The sequence below is a fragment of the Neovison vison genome, chromosome 7 (genome assembly GCF_020171115.1).
Source record: "Neovison vison isolate M4711 chromosome 7, ASM_NN_V1, whole genome shotgun sequence".
NCBI lineage: Eukaryota > Metazoa > Chordata > Mammalia > Carnivora > Mustelidae > Neogale > Neogale vison.
Window position 1 is genome coordinate 117,933,063 of NC_058097.1, and position 13,181 is coordinate 117,946,243.

At 43.2% G+C, this 13,181-nt stretch overlaps 1 protein-coding gene across 1 annotated transcript in view; it reads right to left on the reverse strand.

Annotated features, from left to right (window-relative positions):
- Positions 1-893: 893 nt before the first annotated feature.
- The window catches only part of KCNJ1 (potassium inwardly rectifying channel subfamily J member 1), a 29,397-nt gene continuing 17,109 nt past the window's right edge, over positions 894-13,181 (reverse strand). The window contains exon 3 of the mRNA XM_044258193.1: positions 894-3,279. Coding sequence (XP_044114128.1) covers positions 2,140-3,258 — 1,119 coding nt within the window. The 5' untranslated portion in view covers positions 3,259-3,279 and the 3' untranslated portion in view covers positions 894-2,139. The remainder of the gene's footprint in view (positions 3,280-13,181) is intronic.

Genomic DNA, 13,181 nt, shown 5'->3' on the forward strand with positions numbered 1-13,181 from the left:
TTAGGATTTTTAAAAGATCCTGTGGACCCTAATTTCCTCAGGGTTTTATTGGATATAAGTATATTAATGGTTGCTAGAGTTTGGATGGGAATTTTCATGAAGAAAGAGAAGCCAGGTAGCAGAATGCCTTAATCCTTATAAAGGAATATTTGAAAGCACAGATTTCCACTGCATAACTTAGAAGGAGATGCCAATCACAAAGATTCCAGTTGTTCAGCTCTCTTAACCATCAAAAGGACTAGATTTACAAGATCATTTCACTTCCACCAATTCCCGAGCATACCATTAATGAGCAGAACAGACCAGAAGGAATGTGTTCTGACCCGCCAGTTTGTGAAGGGACTACAGAGCCATAAAACCTCATGACAGTGGGCCAGCAGAGAATTCTGGCTTCCTTGGGCTTGCCATACCTCATTTCCTTTAGCTTTGTCAATAGACCAAATTGCGGGGCCAGCACACTTACAGGCACGGACTCATCTCTCGTGTAAGCCAGTTGCATCCAGTGTTAAGGCCGCTGACAAAGTACACAACTCTTAGCCCATCAGACTTTGTACTGGTCTTGCTCAGAATGACCAGAGCATGTGTATGAATCTGAACAAACTCATACCAGGTCTGGGAAGACATAACCATCATAAGTGAAAACTGCCACCACCGCCATTTTGTGTGCCCAAGACACACTGGAGTGATCATCAGGAATGGCACAGAAAGAGGCATGTCTGTAACCACAGGGTCATTTTCTCCAGGGTGAGCTGGCATCCAGATGGTCCTATTTGCCATCTTCCCATCCCACCCACATCACCCAGGAGAAAGTCCACCCTCAGCAAGAGCGATGCCCCCTATTGGTCTGTTACAATAACTTTAAGCACAATAACTGACCCTTTTGGAACCACATGCACAGTTTCAGAAATTTAATTTATGAATCAACACACTGAAAACATTTTGATTCCTATGGTGCTTTGAGTCCCATTCCTTCCAGAATAGATTCAAAATCATGGAGGTGGAGGACTGAATGAGACATTCATAGTAAAACCCTTCCCTAAAGATCAATCCTTATATTAAATTGGTCCCTTTGAGGAAGATGTCTTGTTGGCCCTCAGAGGAAAACACATGTCATGTTTGCCTCCCTGTGGGGTCACAGACCCTTTCCTATCCACAAGTCTTCTTTAGCAACAGCATTTCAGTACAAACTCAAGGCACAAAAACACAAGATAATTTTTCTCTCAGAAGCACTGGAAGTGCTGTCCCTCCTAAGGTGACATTTATTATTTTAATGGATTTGTAGCCCCTTATCCCACCTAGCTGGAAGAAATATCACCATTTTCAAATCAAGCATTCTTTCTTTAGGAAAATGTTCATTGAGATTTTAGGGTGACGATTTATCCTCTGTCTAAATGTACCATTTGATATCATTTGGACCAAAACCCAACTTGGGCTGCAGCATCGGATGTGCTATAAAGCAGGTTAATCTCAGTGTTCCTCCCCACGTTGACAGGTAGAGATGCAAAGTCGGTGGCCTGAGCCTTCCCTTGCTCTTCAGGAAACACAACATGACCCAGACTAAGATGGAAGCTCCAAAAACCAGGGCTGGAGAAGCTCAGAGCCTCACAAATGTTCTTGGAGTACCAGTCTTTTCTTACCATTTCTGATTAGTTCATCTCCTCCAACCAACCAAAAATGGCTCTCCCAAGGGAGACCATTTTTCCTTGATAAAAGCCACCAATGTTAAAATAAAAGTGGCTTGTTTCTTATCAGTAGAATCAAAATGAGAATATGATCCTTTCTAAAGCTCATAACTTCTTTAAGGAGACTTTTAAGATATCATTTGGCCTGTCCATGAAACTTTTGAGGATTCTGTTTCTATCAACACTGCATGATTTCAAATAATTGTATTCAAGATTCCAAGTGAACTCCTATGGCTTCCATACTGCCATTTCCTATAAGAATAGTGCATGTTCTAATGCAGTTGCCTTGTAGAGCTATATATCTTATAAGTGGCTGTGGGGTTCAAGGGGCATGGTGCTGATAGACATTGAAGGCTCTTATTCTAATTTCATATCCTCAAATTGTTGATTGCTTCCTAATACTTCTAGTCACTAGGTATCTTCAAAAATTCACTTTACTCCTGTTGAAAAGCCACTGTCACATCTTGGTGTCATCTGTTTCACTGACTTCTGACAAATTGAAGTTGGGATTGTCATAGCCTTTCTTTATCCTGGCCCTAGCATCTCTCTGATTATAAAGGCACAAGGCACAATGAGGGGTCTCAACTTCCACAGTTTTGCTAAAGTTATGGAAATCCACTCGGTATTTCCCTTCCTTAGTCTTGGATACTATGGGAGCAAAACGGTAACCCCAGAGTACCTCTTCTGGGACATAGGATGTCCGGACTTGGCAGGTAGCACTGGTTGATTCCACTGTGCCATCTAAAAACACCACTAATTCAAAGTCTTGTTGGGGAAGGGTTTCTGCTGCCATGTTGAAGAATGGGCTGTTTTGATCAATGACATGGTAAATTGTCAATGGGGAGATGAAGAATAAATTTTCATTCCCTGCATCAACTACAAAGTTGATATTGATCTGGTCCAAAATAATGGTCTCTCCCTCAGGAGTGACTGTGGTCCTCAGGAGCTTTCCATATATGTGGCTCCCAATAAGGAGGCTCTTCCTAAGATTAGCCACACGGATTAGGAGACAAAGCTTCCCACCCCGTTTACTGATCACTGCATTCTTGCTGAAGGTAATGGTCTTGGCACGTTTCTTGGGTCTGGAGATCTTGGCTAAAATGGCACCACACATGAAAGAATTGATGATGACTCCAAGTATAGACTGGAAGATAAGGAGAAAAATGGCAGTGCCACATTGTTCTGTCACACACCTGAATCCATATCCAATGGTCACTTGTGTTTCCAGAGAAAACAGAAAAGCTGAGGTCAAGCCGTTAATGTTCTCCACACAAGGGGTGTGGTTGACAGAAGGATGGAACTCAGGGAGATCTTTGTGGATGTAGGCTACCGCATACCACAGAAGACCAAAGAAGAACCAACTCCCCAAGAAGGCTGAAATGAAGATGGTCATTTTGTATCTCCATTTGAGGTCAAGCACAGTTGTCCAGATGTCCACAAAGAATATAAACCTTGACTGGGCCTCCACATTGCCAAACTCTATGTTGCATCTTCCATCTTTGGAGACCAGCCTGGCTCTTTGCCGAGAATGCCCAAAAAAGTGAGCGACAAACCATTTCCGAAGATGTTTGAACATTCTTTCTGTCAACACTCTGATCTGAAATACATAAAAAACAAACAAAACAAAATGATGTTTACAGCAACAGTGGACTAGGTGACTCACATATATCAAAGACCATTCAAAACAATCTGATTTACTGATCATTAAGGAAAGCTGACAGTTTATTCTGGATACAACAATACTATTTTCCAATTGAAACTTTCCACCAGAAGATCATATTACTTAACTATAAAGAGGAAAAATAATTACAGAGAGATAGGAATGGAAGGAACTTAAGAGGGCATATATTCAAGTGTTTCCTGACCTTAGTCAGTAACACACAAACTTAAAAATGTACATGATAACCAATATATGACCTGTATTATGATTTATCTGATATAATTCTTTAAATTGATTCTCCTTTTACTTTAATAAAGTTTTGCCTTCTGCTAAGCAAAAATAGCTGTGAAAGCAGAAGCTGGAAGGACCATTCGTATTTTTTGTAATATATAAAAACAAATAACCATTAAAAGGGTTCATCAATATACTACTTAAACCATCCTCTTTACTACCATTCTCACCCAATAGTAAAAGAAATCTTGTCCCAATTATTGTCCCACTTATCCAGTGAAGGCACCGAGATTCAGAAAATTTTAATAGTATAGCCGAAGTCATGTACTAACCAGTGGCAGGATGACAACTAAAAACATAAACCATAAGCTTCCCTGCTTCCAGTCAGGAGGAACCTCTAATAGGCTGCATCTCAGCTATTAAATTTTATATTCTAAAGTCATATTTGCCTGAAACATTTTAAGACAAATATTGGTCACCTTCCTTTTTTTCTTTTTTAAAATGCTTTACACTATTTAGAACAGAGCCCCTTAATACAGTTTGGTCAAGTCCTACCATATGATCCCAGGAGTTTGCTCAATGGAGGTACAAGCCTCTTTCCTTTTTCTCTCCATGATATGCCAAGATTCCTAAGAGGAATAGTATGATGGTCACCGTCAATATCTCATGCTTTCTTCCCTGCTTCTCAGCTGAAGGACTGGGAAGCTCTGAATTAAATAATACTCCAAATAATTCTCCATAAACATAGAACCATGCTTTATTCACTCCTCTGCCCCAGCTGCTAACACAGTCTATGGGCACTTTCAAGTTATTCAATGAGTATGAATGGAATAACTCAGTGAATGAAGTAAGCTCTTCAAAATACCATCTACTCAATGGTTTCTTGTTGATGATATTATTGTGACTTCCAGTTTACAGCAAGAAAATTGAAGGGATTTTCCCCTAAACAGCCAACAATGATGAAGCCACAGTTATCAACACTAGACTACCTCCTCCCCTAGCTGTGCCCTCCCCCACTCCAAGGTGCGCCCACCATGGTTAGCAAGGTCTTCGTGGTATTTTTAATTAAATGTAAATATGTTTCTAAAATAGACTTCAAAATTCCCCTTCAAAAATGTGTTTATTCATATAAACCAGGAAGCGAAACCAACTTAGTGATACATTTTAAACAAAAGTACTATCCCACAGTGTTTTGTTCATAGCCTTAAACTAGGTGAAAACACAAGAAGCCAACACCAGGTAGAAGTGGTGAAGAGAAAACCACAGCTGTGGTGATTTGAAATTTTGAGGACAAGTTCTAAAGCTACAGAGAAAGAAAAGGCTACCAGGAGAGCAAACAGCAGTGCACACACTCAGTGGGCCCTGCCCACATCCCACCCAACCCTCATGGATCTCAAGTCCCCAAAGAGTCCTAGGGGTTGGTCCCAAGTGAGGCAAACTGGAGAAGAGTCTACCCCCTCCCCAGGCTCTCTCCTTTCTCCACACACACATAGTTTAACCTGGTTTACATTCTTCTCTCCCCCTGTGTTATGGAAGCTCTTTGTTTTAAATGCTCTTTGTAGAAATAAAATAATAATTCTCAAGCCAACATTTATCAGTCAAATCCACATTCGCTTTGTCACACATTGTATTTCCAGAGATGACTCCTGAAACACACCTTCTGAGTTTCTCTTACTCACAACTTTTCTCTTCCAGTCTCAAGTTCATTTCATTTTTGAAGATAAAGAATATTTCTGTAGAATGAATAAGTAGCCTCTGATTTATCTCTTGATTAAGTCTGGGTTTCCTTGCCTGCATTATTAATAAAATATCTGCCTGGCCTTGCAAAGAGCTAAAACAAAAGCAAGCAGCTTATAATGTCTTCCCCAGACTGTCTGCACTTACCAACATCCCAAGCATATTCCGACTTGATGTATCCATGCCTGGGGAAAGCAACGAAGTGGCCTTGGGAATTGGTCTCTGTCTGCAGGCTGATTTCTTTTAGACTCGGCCTAATTTATTTCAGGGTTTGGTCAGTGGACTGATACTAATTTGTATTAGCTTGAAAACACTTAATTTGATAGTGGACTTGGGTGGCTTAAACCAAGGCAATTGGTTGTTCACAGCCCAAGCCTCAAGCTGGGTATGTAGTGTTGGTTTTTTTTTTTTTTTCCCCCAGACCTCACATGGCTTGAATACCGTCATGCTAAGACATGACAGCCCCCCAGCTAAGGTCCCTGGGCAGCAGGCATGGCATGAGTTCCAGCATTTTCCTCCTCTCCTTTGCCACGCTCTATATAGCTCTCTTGTTGTTTCTCATAGGTCATGCCTGTTAGCTTTTCACGAGAAAGAATTAGTTATCATTGATCTCTGAGCCTGTTCTCTGAAACACACTGAGATCCTGAGATTTCCAAATGTTCACAAAGATGCAGGTGAATATATATAGACTTAGATCAGTAAATATTTGTAAGATGAAAGTAAGGTCACACCAGGAAGAAACAAGATACTGGTCAATCTCTATATACAATAGTTTCTGTTATGTAAGAAACAGATTTAAAAAACAGCCTTTATTGTTGGAATTATTTTATAAAATCTGGCATTTACTGAAGGTACTTTTCACATGTACTGTGTTGGCCAATGCTGTGGATTTATTTACTCAAAGAGTGAGAAGAATGATACTGAAAGAATGTAAGAATATGGAATAAATCCATCCCTTGATCAAACCCACAATTCACATGGCAGACCCATTGTAATCAGCACATAGCCTACTTTGCTTAGACAATGACATCTCATCTAGCCACAGACAGAGCAAATATGTATTTTTTGTACTACAGGGTGGTCAGAGATTGACCCTGGTTGTCTGTGTTGTGTAGCATGTACGGATTTTAGGTTACTTTCTACTGAAATCAGTAAATCTTAATAGCAAGCAAAGGGCTGTACATTAGCTAATATTTACCAAGGTACTCTTAGTGGCCTGGCAAAGCAGGCAAATTCTATTATTGCCATTTTTTTTCCCTTCAGTGCTCCAGTATTCTTGTTCTGTAAAGAGTCTGTTCTCAGGAAGTAGACTTTTTGTACACTTTCCAAACACTGAGTGTATGCTTATTGTGTAGGATTTCAAAAACAAATCAAACCTGCTCCCATTCTCAAGGGGCTTACAGTCAAATGAGGAAGTGAGCTCAGGACACCAGCAATTACAATGTGGTATGGTGTGCATCTGCCCAAAGGAACACCTTTTCTAAAAGATCTCTATCAGATGGGTATCCATGCTCTGCCCAATACTTCAGGGGACAGAAAAGTCACTGTCTTTTTGCTTTCATTAATTCATTTTTCTATCATGATTCAACAATGTTGCTGCTAGTACGTGTGTCAGGCACTGTGCTAGACTTTAGAGTGTGATCCTTTGCCAAATGGCACCTTCCTTGTCACTGAGAAGAAGATTCCAGTCAAGTGTGGGAAGTAGGCGATGTCAAGATGAGAAACAGTAGGAATGATCTGGGGAGTATCTTTTTTTTTTTTTTCTAAAATTTTATTTATTTATTTGACAGACAAATCACAAGTAGGCAGAGAGGCAGGCAGAGAGAGAGGGGGAAGCAGGCTCCCCACTGAGCAGAGAGCCCGATGTGGGGCTTGATCCCGGGATCCTGGGATCATGACCTGAGCCAAAGGCAGAGGCCTTAACCCACTGAGCCACCCAGGCACCCCTGGGGAGCATCTTATCTGACAGGCAAAGACGTGTCATCAAGGTTAAGACGTGAGGATGGTGTTGGACTCACCTGTCATAGACACTATAACTTATTTGTTGAGCGATCACAAAGAAATCCATCAACCCATGCATCAAAGCAATGAGTTTGCTGTCATTTCTATGGGTCTTCCTCTAATGGCGATATTTCAGAAGAGACATACCTGAGTGTGTAGTAACTAACCAACTGCACTGTAATTGTGTATGACCTTGACTCCGGGGCAGCAGAAGAAAGAGAGTGTGAGGGGCTGAGAGAGAAGCCAGGTGACTGTCAGCGAGACACGAGGCGGGAAAGGCAAGCAAGGGCCACACACTCAGTGGTGGAATGCCATATGAGATATTTTCATTGTTGACTTAAATAACAAAACTGTATGAAGAACAGTGGTCCAGTTCTGCTTCAGGGATGACTCATGGTAATTCTAATGAAGTCTGAGGTCTATTCCACTTATGGGTCCTTAAAATTCCTGAAAATAAGCATATTTCCCTCTTGGATCTCCTTCTTCCCATAAAAATGCACCCTTCGTTTGCGTACAACGTGAGTCTGCCTTGTTGTCAGGTGTCTCGCTGCCTTACTTCCGTTGGGGACATTTCTCAAAAGTTGAGATTTTTATGTTAAACGTAGGACCCACAAGTTCTGGTTCCCGAGTACAGAAGTCAAATGATTTTCTGTGGTTCCTTCACAACCGCCGTGGAGGAGTTCAAGTTTCCATCAAATTTTGCTGCTTTGTTTAAGCCAACAATCAACTGAGTCAACAAACATTGCCAACTAAACACAGCAAGGCACCGAACGGGATTCTGGGGCACAGGCTTGGCCTTCTCCATTAACATAATCAAGCCAATGCTTGACTTATTGAACATTTACTATGTATCAGGTGCTAGGCTAGGAAACCTTTAGAAAGAATTAGGGACCACAGCCCCTGCTCCCCAGTCCCTCACAGATAGGAAACGATTGGGTTATTGTAGTGGGGCAGGTTTGCTGCCCCAAAAGGCTTAAAAATGGGGTTTAAAACAACCATCAAAAGAGGAGACCCAGCAGGCTGGGTGTCAAGTTTACGCTCTTCTGCACACAGCTTCGCTAAGGTGCGCTGCACCTAGCTGTGAGGCAGAGCACTTCCTGTTTCCTATGGAAATGATCTCAAGCTATTGTAAGCTATCCACCCAACTGGGTTTGCAAATGCTCAGGCCCCTGACAAGCCCTGAGTCATCTAGCTCCTGGGCTACCCCCAGAACCTACAGGAGACAGATGGCTGTTTCCCTTTCCTTCAGTAATTCCGGGAGAAGTCACCGCTGACGTCTTTAGCACCATCAGACAGCTCACTTCTCAAATAGACCCTGGCAGGGCTGGTAGAAACCAATTTTCTTGGTCCTATAGCTCTTAAAGGATATCTGAACCTCAGGACTCTTTCAGGCTAGATGTAGGAAAGCATTTCAGGAACATCTCACCTTTCCTTTGGGGTAAGGATTTTCCCAGATCCAGTCCACTGTGAAGCCACAAATCCACTTGTGTCCAGGATGGGCACAAAGCACAGGCCTTCCTGGGTGCCTGGCTCCTTTCCATGAAAAGAGTGTGGGAACAACAACCAGGGAATCACAAGTTTGAAGGGTGTTGGTGCTCTCATAAAGGACACCGTGTTCTATAGACTTCTCTGGAGCCAGCTGGGCCACCAGTATTACCGAAATAACTTCAGAGGTGTGCCAGGCATGGATATTAAAAGAGGATAGGAGGACCTAAGCCAGGATGTTCATGGCACAGGTAATAACTAAAGGCAGCATGGCAGGTGGAAGGAATCCTAGCTTGGGTACGCAGAGTCATGGATTTGAACTCCATCTCTGTCCAGGTGACCTGCGAAAGCCACATAGTCCTTCTGACATGTGTCCTCACCTGTGAAATGGCTGTTAAAATATACTTTCCAAGACTAGAGTGTGTTCTCAGTGCAATCACATATGTGAAGTTCCTAGAACATAGCGATCAAACAATAAATAGTCAGAACTGTTATTATTAGGGTACAAATTTAAATGTGGGTAATAGTTTACCAGGTGTCATACTGACCCAGGCCATTTGGAGTCTCTGCTGTATGGAGTCAAATGGGCTATACTGGAGACAACATCCAGGTGAAGGCAAAAGCTTGTAGGAAAGTGACAAAGCTTCCCCAGAACATCACTGCCTATGAACCATACATTGAGCCGAAGACTCGGGAAAAGGGAATGTGTTTTTATAGAGGCTTTGCCTAGCACAAAGGCTTTGTGTGTGACCGTAGCAGAAGCCTTATCTTGCAGAGGTGGAAAGAGAATAGAGGGTACGAGAATGATTCTTCACAAGCCTGCCCAGAGCTATGGCACCTGGAGTGACGCTGTCCTTCTCCAACCATAGACATTGACTAAGCCTTGATCGTTTTACTGAATGTATACACATATGCCCTCTGCAAAGGGTCTTGGCACTGCTAGGGGCTGTCCTGATTGTCCCCACTAGGGCTCTGTGTTCTTCTGTTGAACACGAACAGTGTTACAGAACATCGATGTCAGATAAGGCCATTCTGTAATCATGCCTGAACACAGACCAAAACCTGAACATTGTTCAAAAAAGACCCAAATCCCCCTATGTGGGCTATTAGAAGTGATCTGCTGCTTCTTTACAAATAATGACATTAGCTATCCACCAGTCTTCACCCATTCTAGATGATAATATTTATTGACATAATGACTCATAGAATTACTCTGAATTACTGACATCTAACCCAGAGCAAGGTATTGCTTCTTTAAATCTTCCCCAAATCACATAACAAGCCCAGATCCTCTAACTGTGTCCTAGCCCCCAGTGAGCCTCCCCACAGTTCTTCATGGTATGTGTCCTCACTAGCTGCAAAAAGCCGATTTGTTACAGTACCGGGGTCTTCTGGAGGCTCTTCAGCTGACACATTGGCACCACTAAAGGACAGAAGAGCACGCAGAACAAAAGGTGTAGCTAAGAAGGTCATAAAGCCATTTTACAGGCCATATGTTCACTTTATACATTTGTTTGCTTTTGTATCCGGATGTGAAGAATCAAGGAAATAACCAAATTTAAATACAAAAAGTCACAAAGAGGAGTTAAAATTTTCAGACACAGGTTTTCAAGTCTCTCTAGCTGTCTTGCTTACCACAACCATTGGTCGCCCTGAGATAATTACACTCTCACTGCAAAGACCTCTATTTCCACATGGCAGGTGGATTGGGTCCTAGCAGGAAATGTCAAGAGGTGTGAGGTTCCCACGAATTCAGTCTCAGCCTGGGAGCTAGTGAAGCTGGACCCAAAGAAGATGTCTACAGGGTCTTCCTAGCCTTTGCTGACAGTGTGCATTGGTTGTGGAATTGGAAACCTATGTTTTGGAAGCTGGATGCTTATTCCGTGTATATTTTCAGGATTGTTTCCTTATTATTCTTCATCACTGTTCATTAAGGTAGTTAGGAACTGCTAGCTTGTCTCAGCTAGGTGGAAAGGACCAAAAGGAGGCACTTCCTCTACGCCTGGCTCACAGTTTGGAAGAGAAAGCAACACACCCCTGGGAGTGGTGAGGAGCGGTAACAGCAGAATGAGAGAGCACCAGAAGACAAGAGAAACTCAAAACCACACAGGTGGATCTACGTGGTTTCTATTCCAAAGGTTTTCTAAGAATTCTTCTCTTCTAAACTGCGGGGAGTTCAGCTCTTTACCGAGAAGGCATTGCTGTATTGGGTCTGAGTGGACTAAGCCACAGATAACAGAGGAAGTCAAGGTAGAAGTGAAGATCCACAGCTCAGACTGAATGAAGAGAAAGACGAGAGCAGAGCAAAGTCTCCTGAGAGTGGGAAATGGCTATTAAGATGCCGTAGAGGACTTCCATACGCTGTACCCTGCTGACAGCGTTGGGAGACCTGTTGCACTCTCCTGCATTCTGTGTGAACAGCGCCCTCTAGAGCACAATGCAAACGGTGCCCCATCGGAGGCCTGAAATTCTGGGGTCTGGAAAGCCTTGGATGTTGGGCCAGGCACAAGAGTATCCTTCACATGTATTATAGTGTTGAATTCACATGATAAACCTAGCAGTTGGGGAACAGAGGTTCAGCAAAGTTAAGCGATTTTCCTCAAGGTCACAAAGCAAAAAGCCCAAAGGCGCAAAGATTAGAGGAATTTAGCTCTGCCTAACTGAGAAGTCCTTGTTTTAAGCCCTAAGGCATACTCAAAACAGTTACTGAACAGAGGGAAGGCAAACATTTTTTTTTGGCACCTACTTACTATGCACCAGCAATGGTGATAAGGCAGAGATCCCATAGCAGGCAAGAGCTAGCATGAGACAAAACCTTTTCTGAAGACACAAAACCTGAAAGGATAAGGAGGGTTTGGATTGGTGGGGAGGGGAGAGGTTTCCAGGGACAAGAAGCAGCAGCAAAAGCACTAGAAAAGAGGAGAGAGGAAGAGTGTGTGCAAGGCCCTGGGACCCCCATGGAGAGGGCCCAGAGCCAACTGCACTGGATCCACAGGTACGCATAGGTGGATAAGGCCACAGGCCCCAAAGTCACAAGAAGGGTCTCATAATGCTGGGCAGAGTTCAGGAAGGGTCACAATGTCAAAGTAATTAGGACATGATTGTGGAAGCAGCTGAAGATGTACTGTTAAGCATGGTGCTTTCTCTGGAAACTTCTATAGATTGTCTTGGCTTGAGCCAACTGTTGGTGATGATCTGAAGTAATGGCAATGACATCTTCCATTTAGAGACATTTCCAGATATCTCTAGAGTGCAGTTACATCACCATCCACAGCCAGAAGTTCATTGACAGTGAGGCTAGTGAGGGGGCATGGGGAACTTCCTCCCCAGTGGAAGAGGAAACCCTGCCAGTGATAGTGAGCTGAGCCTGGGGTCCTCACTGCTCAAGCAGAAAGGCAAAGCCCCCAGGCTTTGGAGTTGGTCAGTTCAGCAACACTAATTGAGTGGCCAAGGTCATTCCTGGGCAACAGTGAGGATACAGACAAAGGAAGACACACGGGGACACTGGAGCTCCACTCTCCCTCCTCCCAACCCCAGACTGGCTACTTAGGTTCAATCTGAAGGCCATTTCTCAGAAAGAAACTTAAATGGCAGGTTCACAAAGAGACAAAAGTCCCTGGCTACAACTTCCCCATTCACATCAGATTCCTTCCCCTTATAACAGTTTATTGTATTCTTTTCTTTGGGGGCGGGGTATAGTTTCTACAGTCATTTCAACCTACACATTTTCTTCTGTGGTAGTTTGGCGGCAGTGACCCCGTCCATGCTCTCCATTGCTTTATCCCCAGTGCCAGCCTAGAGTAGATCCTCAAGAAACATTCGTCAAGAAATAAATAGCTCCAGCAAGGTGTGAAAGACTCAAAGTGCTTGGTTCGAAGAAGGGGATACGGGGAGGTGAACAGAACCTAACACTGCTCTCTGTTGGCGGGACTCAGTCTCTGCAGCACTTGGACCAGATGATTGGGTCTTGTGGCCTTGGGCTCCTCATAACCAAACTCTTATCTGGCTTTGTTCCAGCCTGGGTGGTCTACTGCCTTGTTTACTGAGAAGGCAATGTGAGCATCAAGCCCCTTGCTTCTTCTTAAGAGGGTCAGGAGATGACTTTCAAAGCTCCACATACCACCAAAACTTGCAGTAGCCAACAGAGCTCCTAAGTTTGGGTTTGGAATTTACCAATTTGCCTTTGTCAGGATGCACATAGGATCAGGGTGGAAGCCCAGTAGGAAAGACACCTGGTAAAATACAGCAAATGCGTTGTTGACTGAAGAGAGAGGACAGATCCCTAGAGGATCCTGGGTGAAATTTCAGTCAATCTGTCCGAGGAGCAGATGGGATCCCTCTACAAAGGAAAGGGTGGAAGGATCAGTTCTAAGACCCCTCATGTG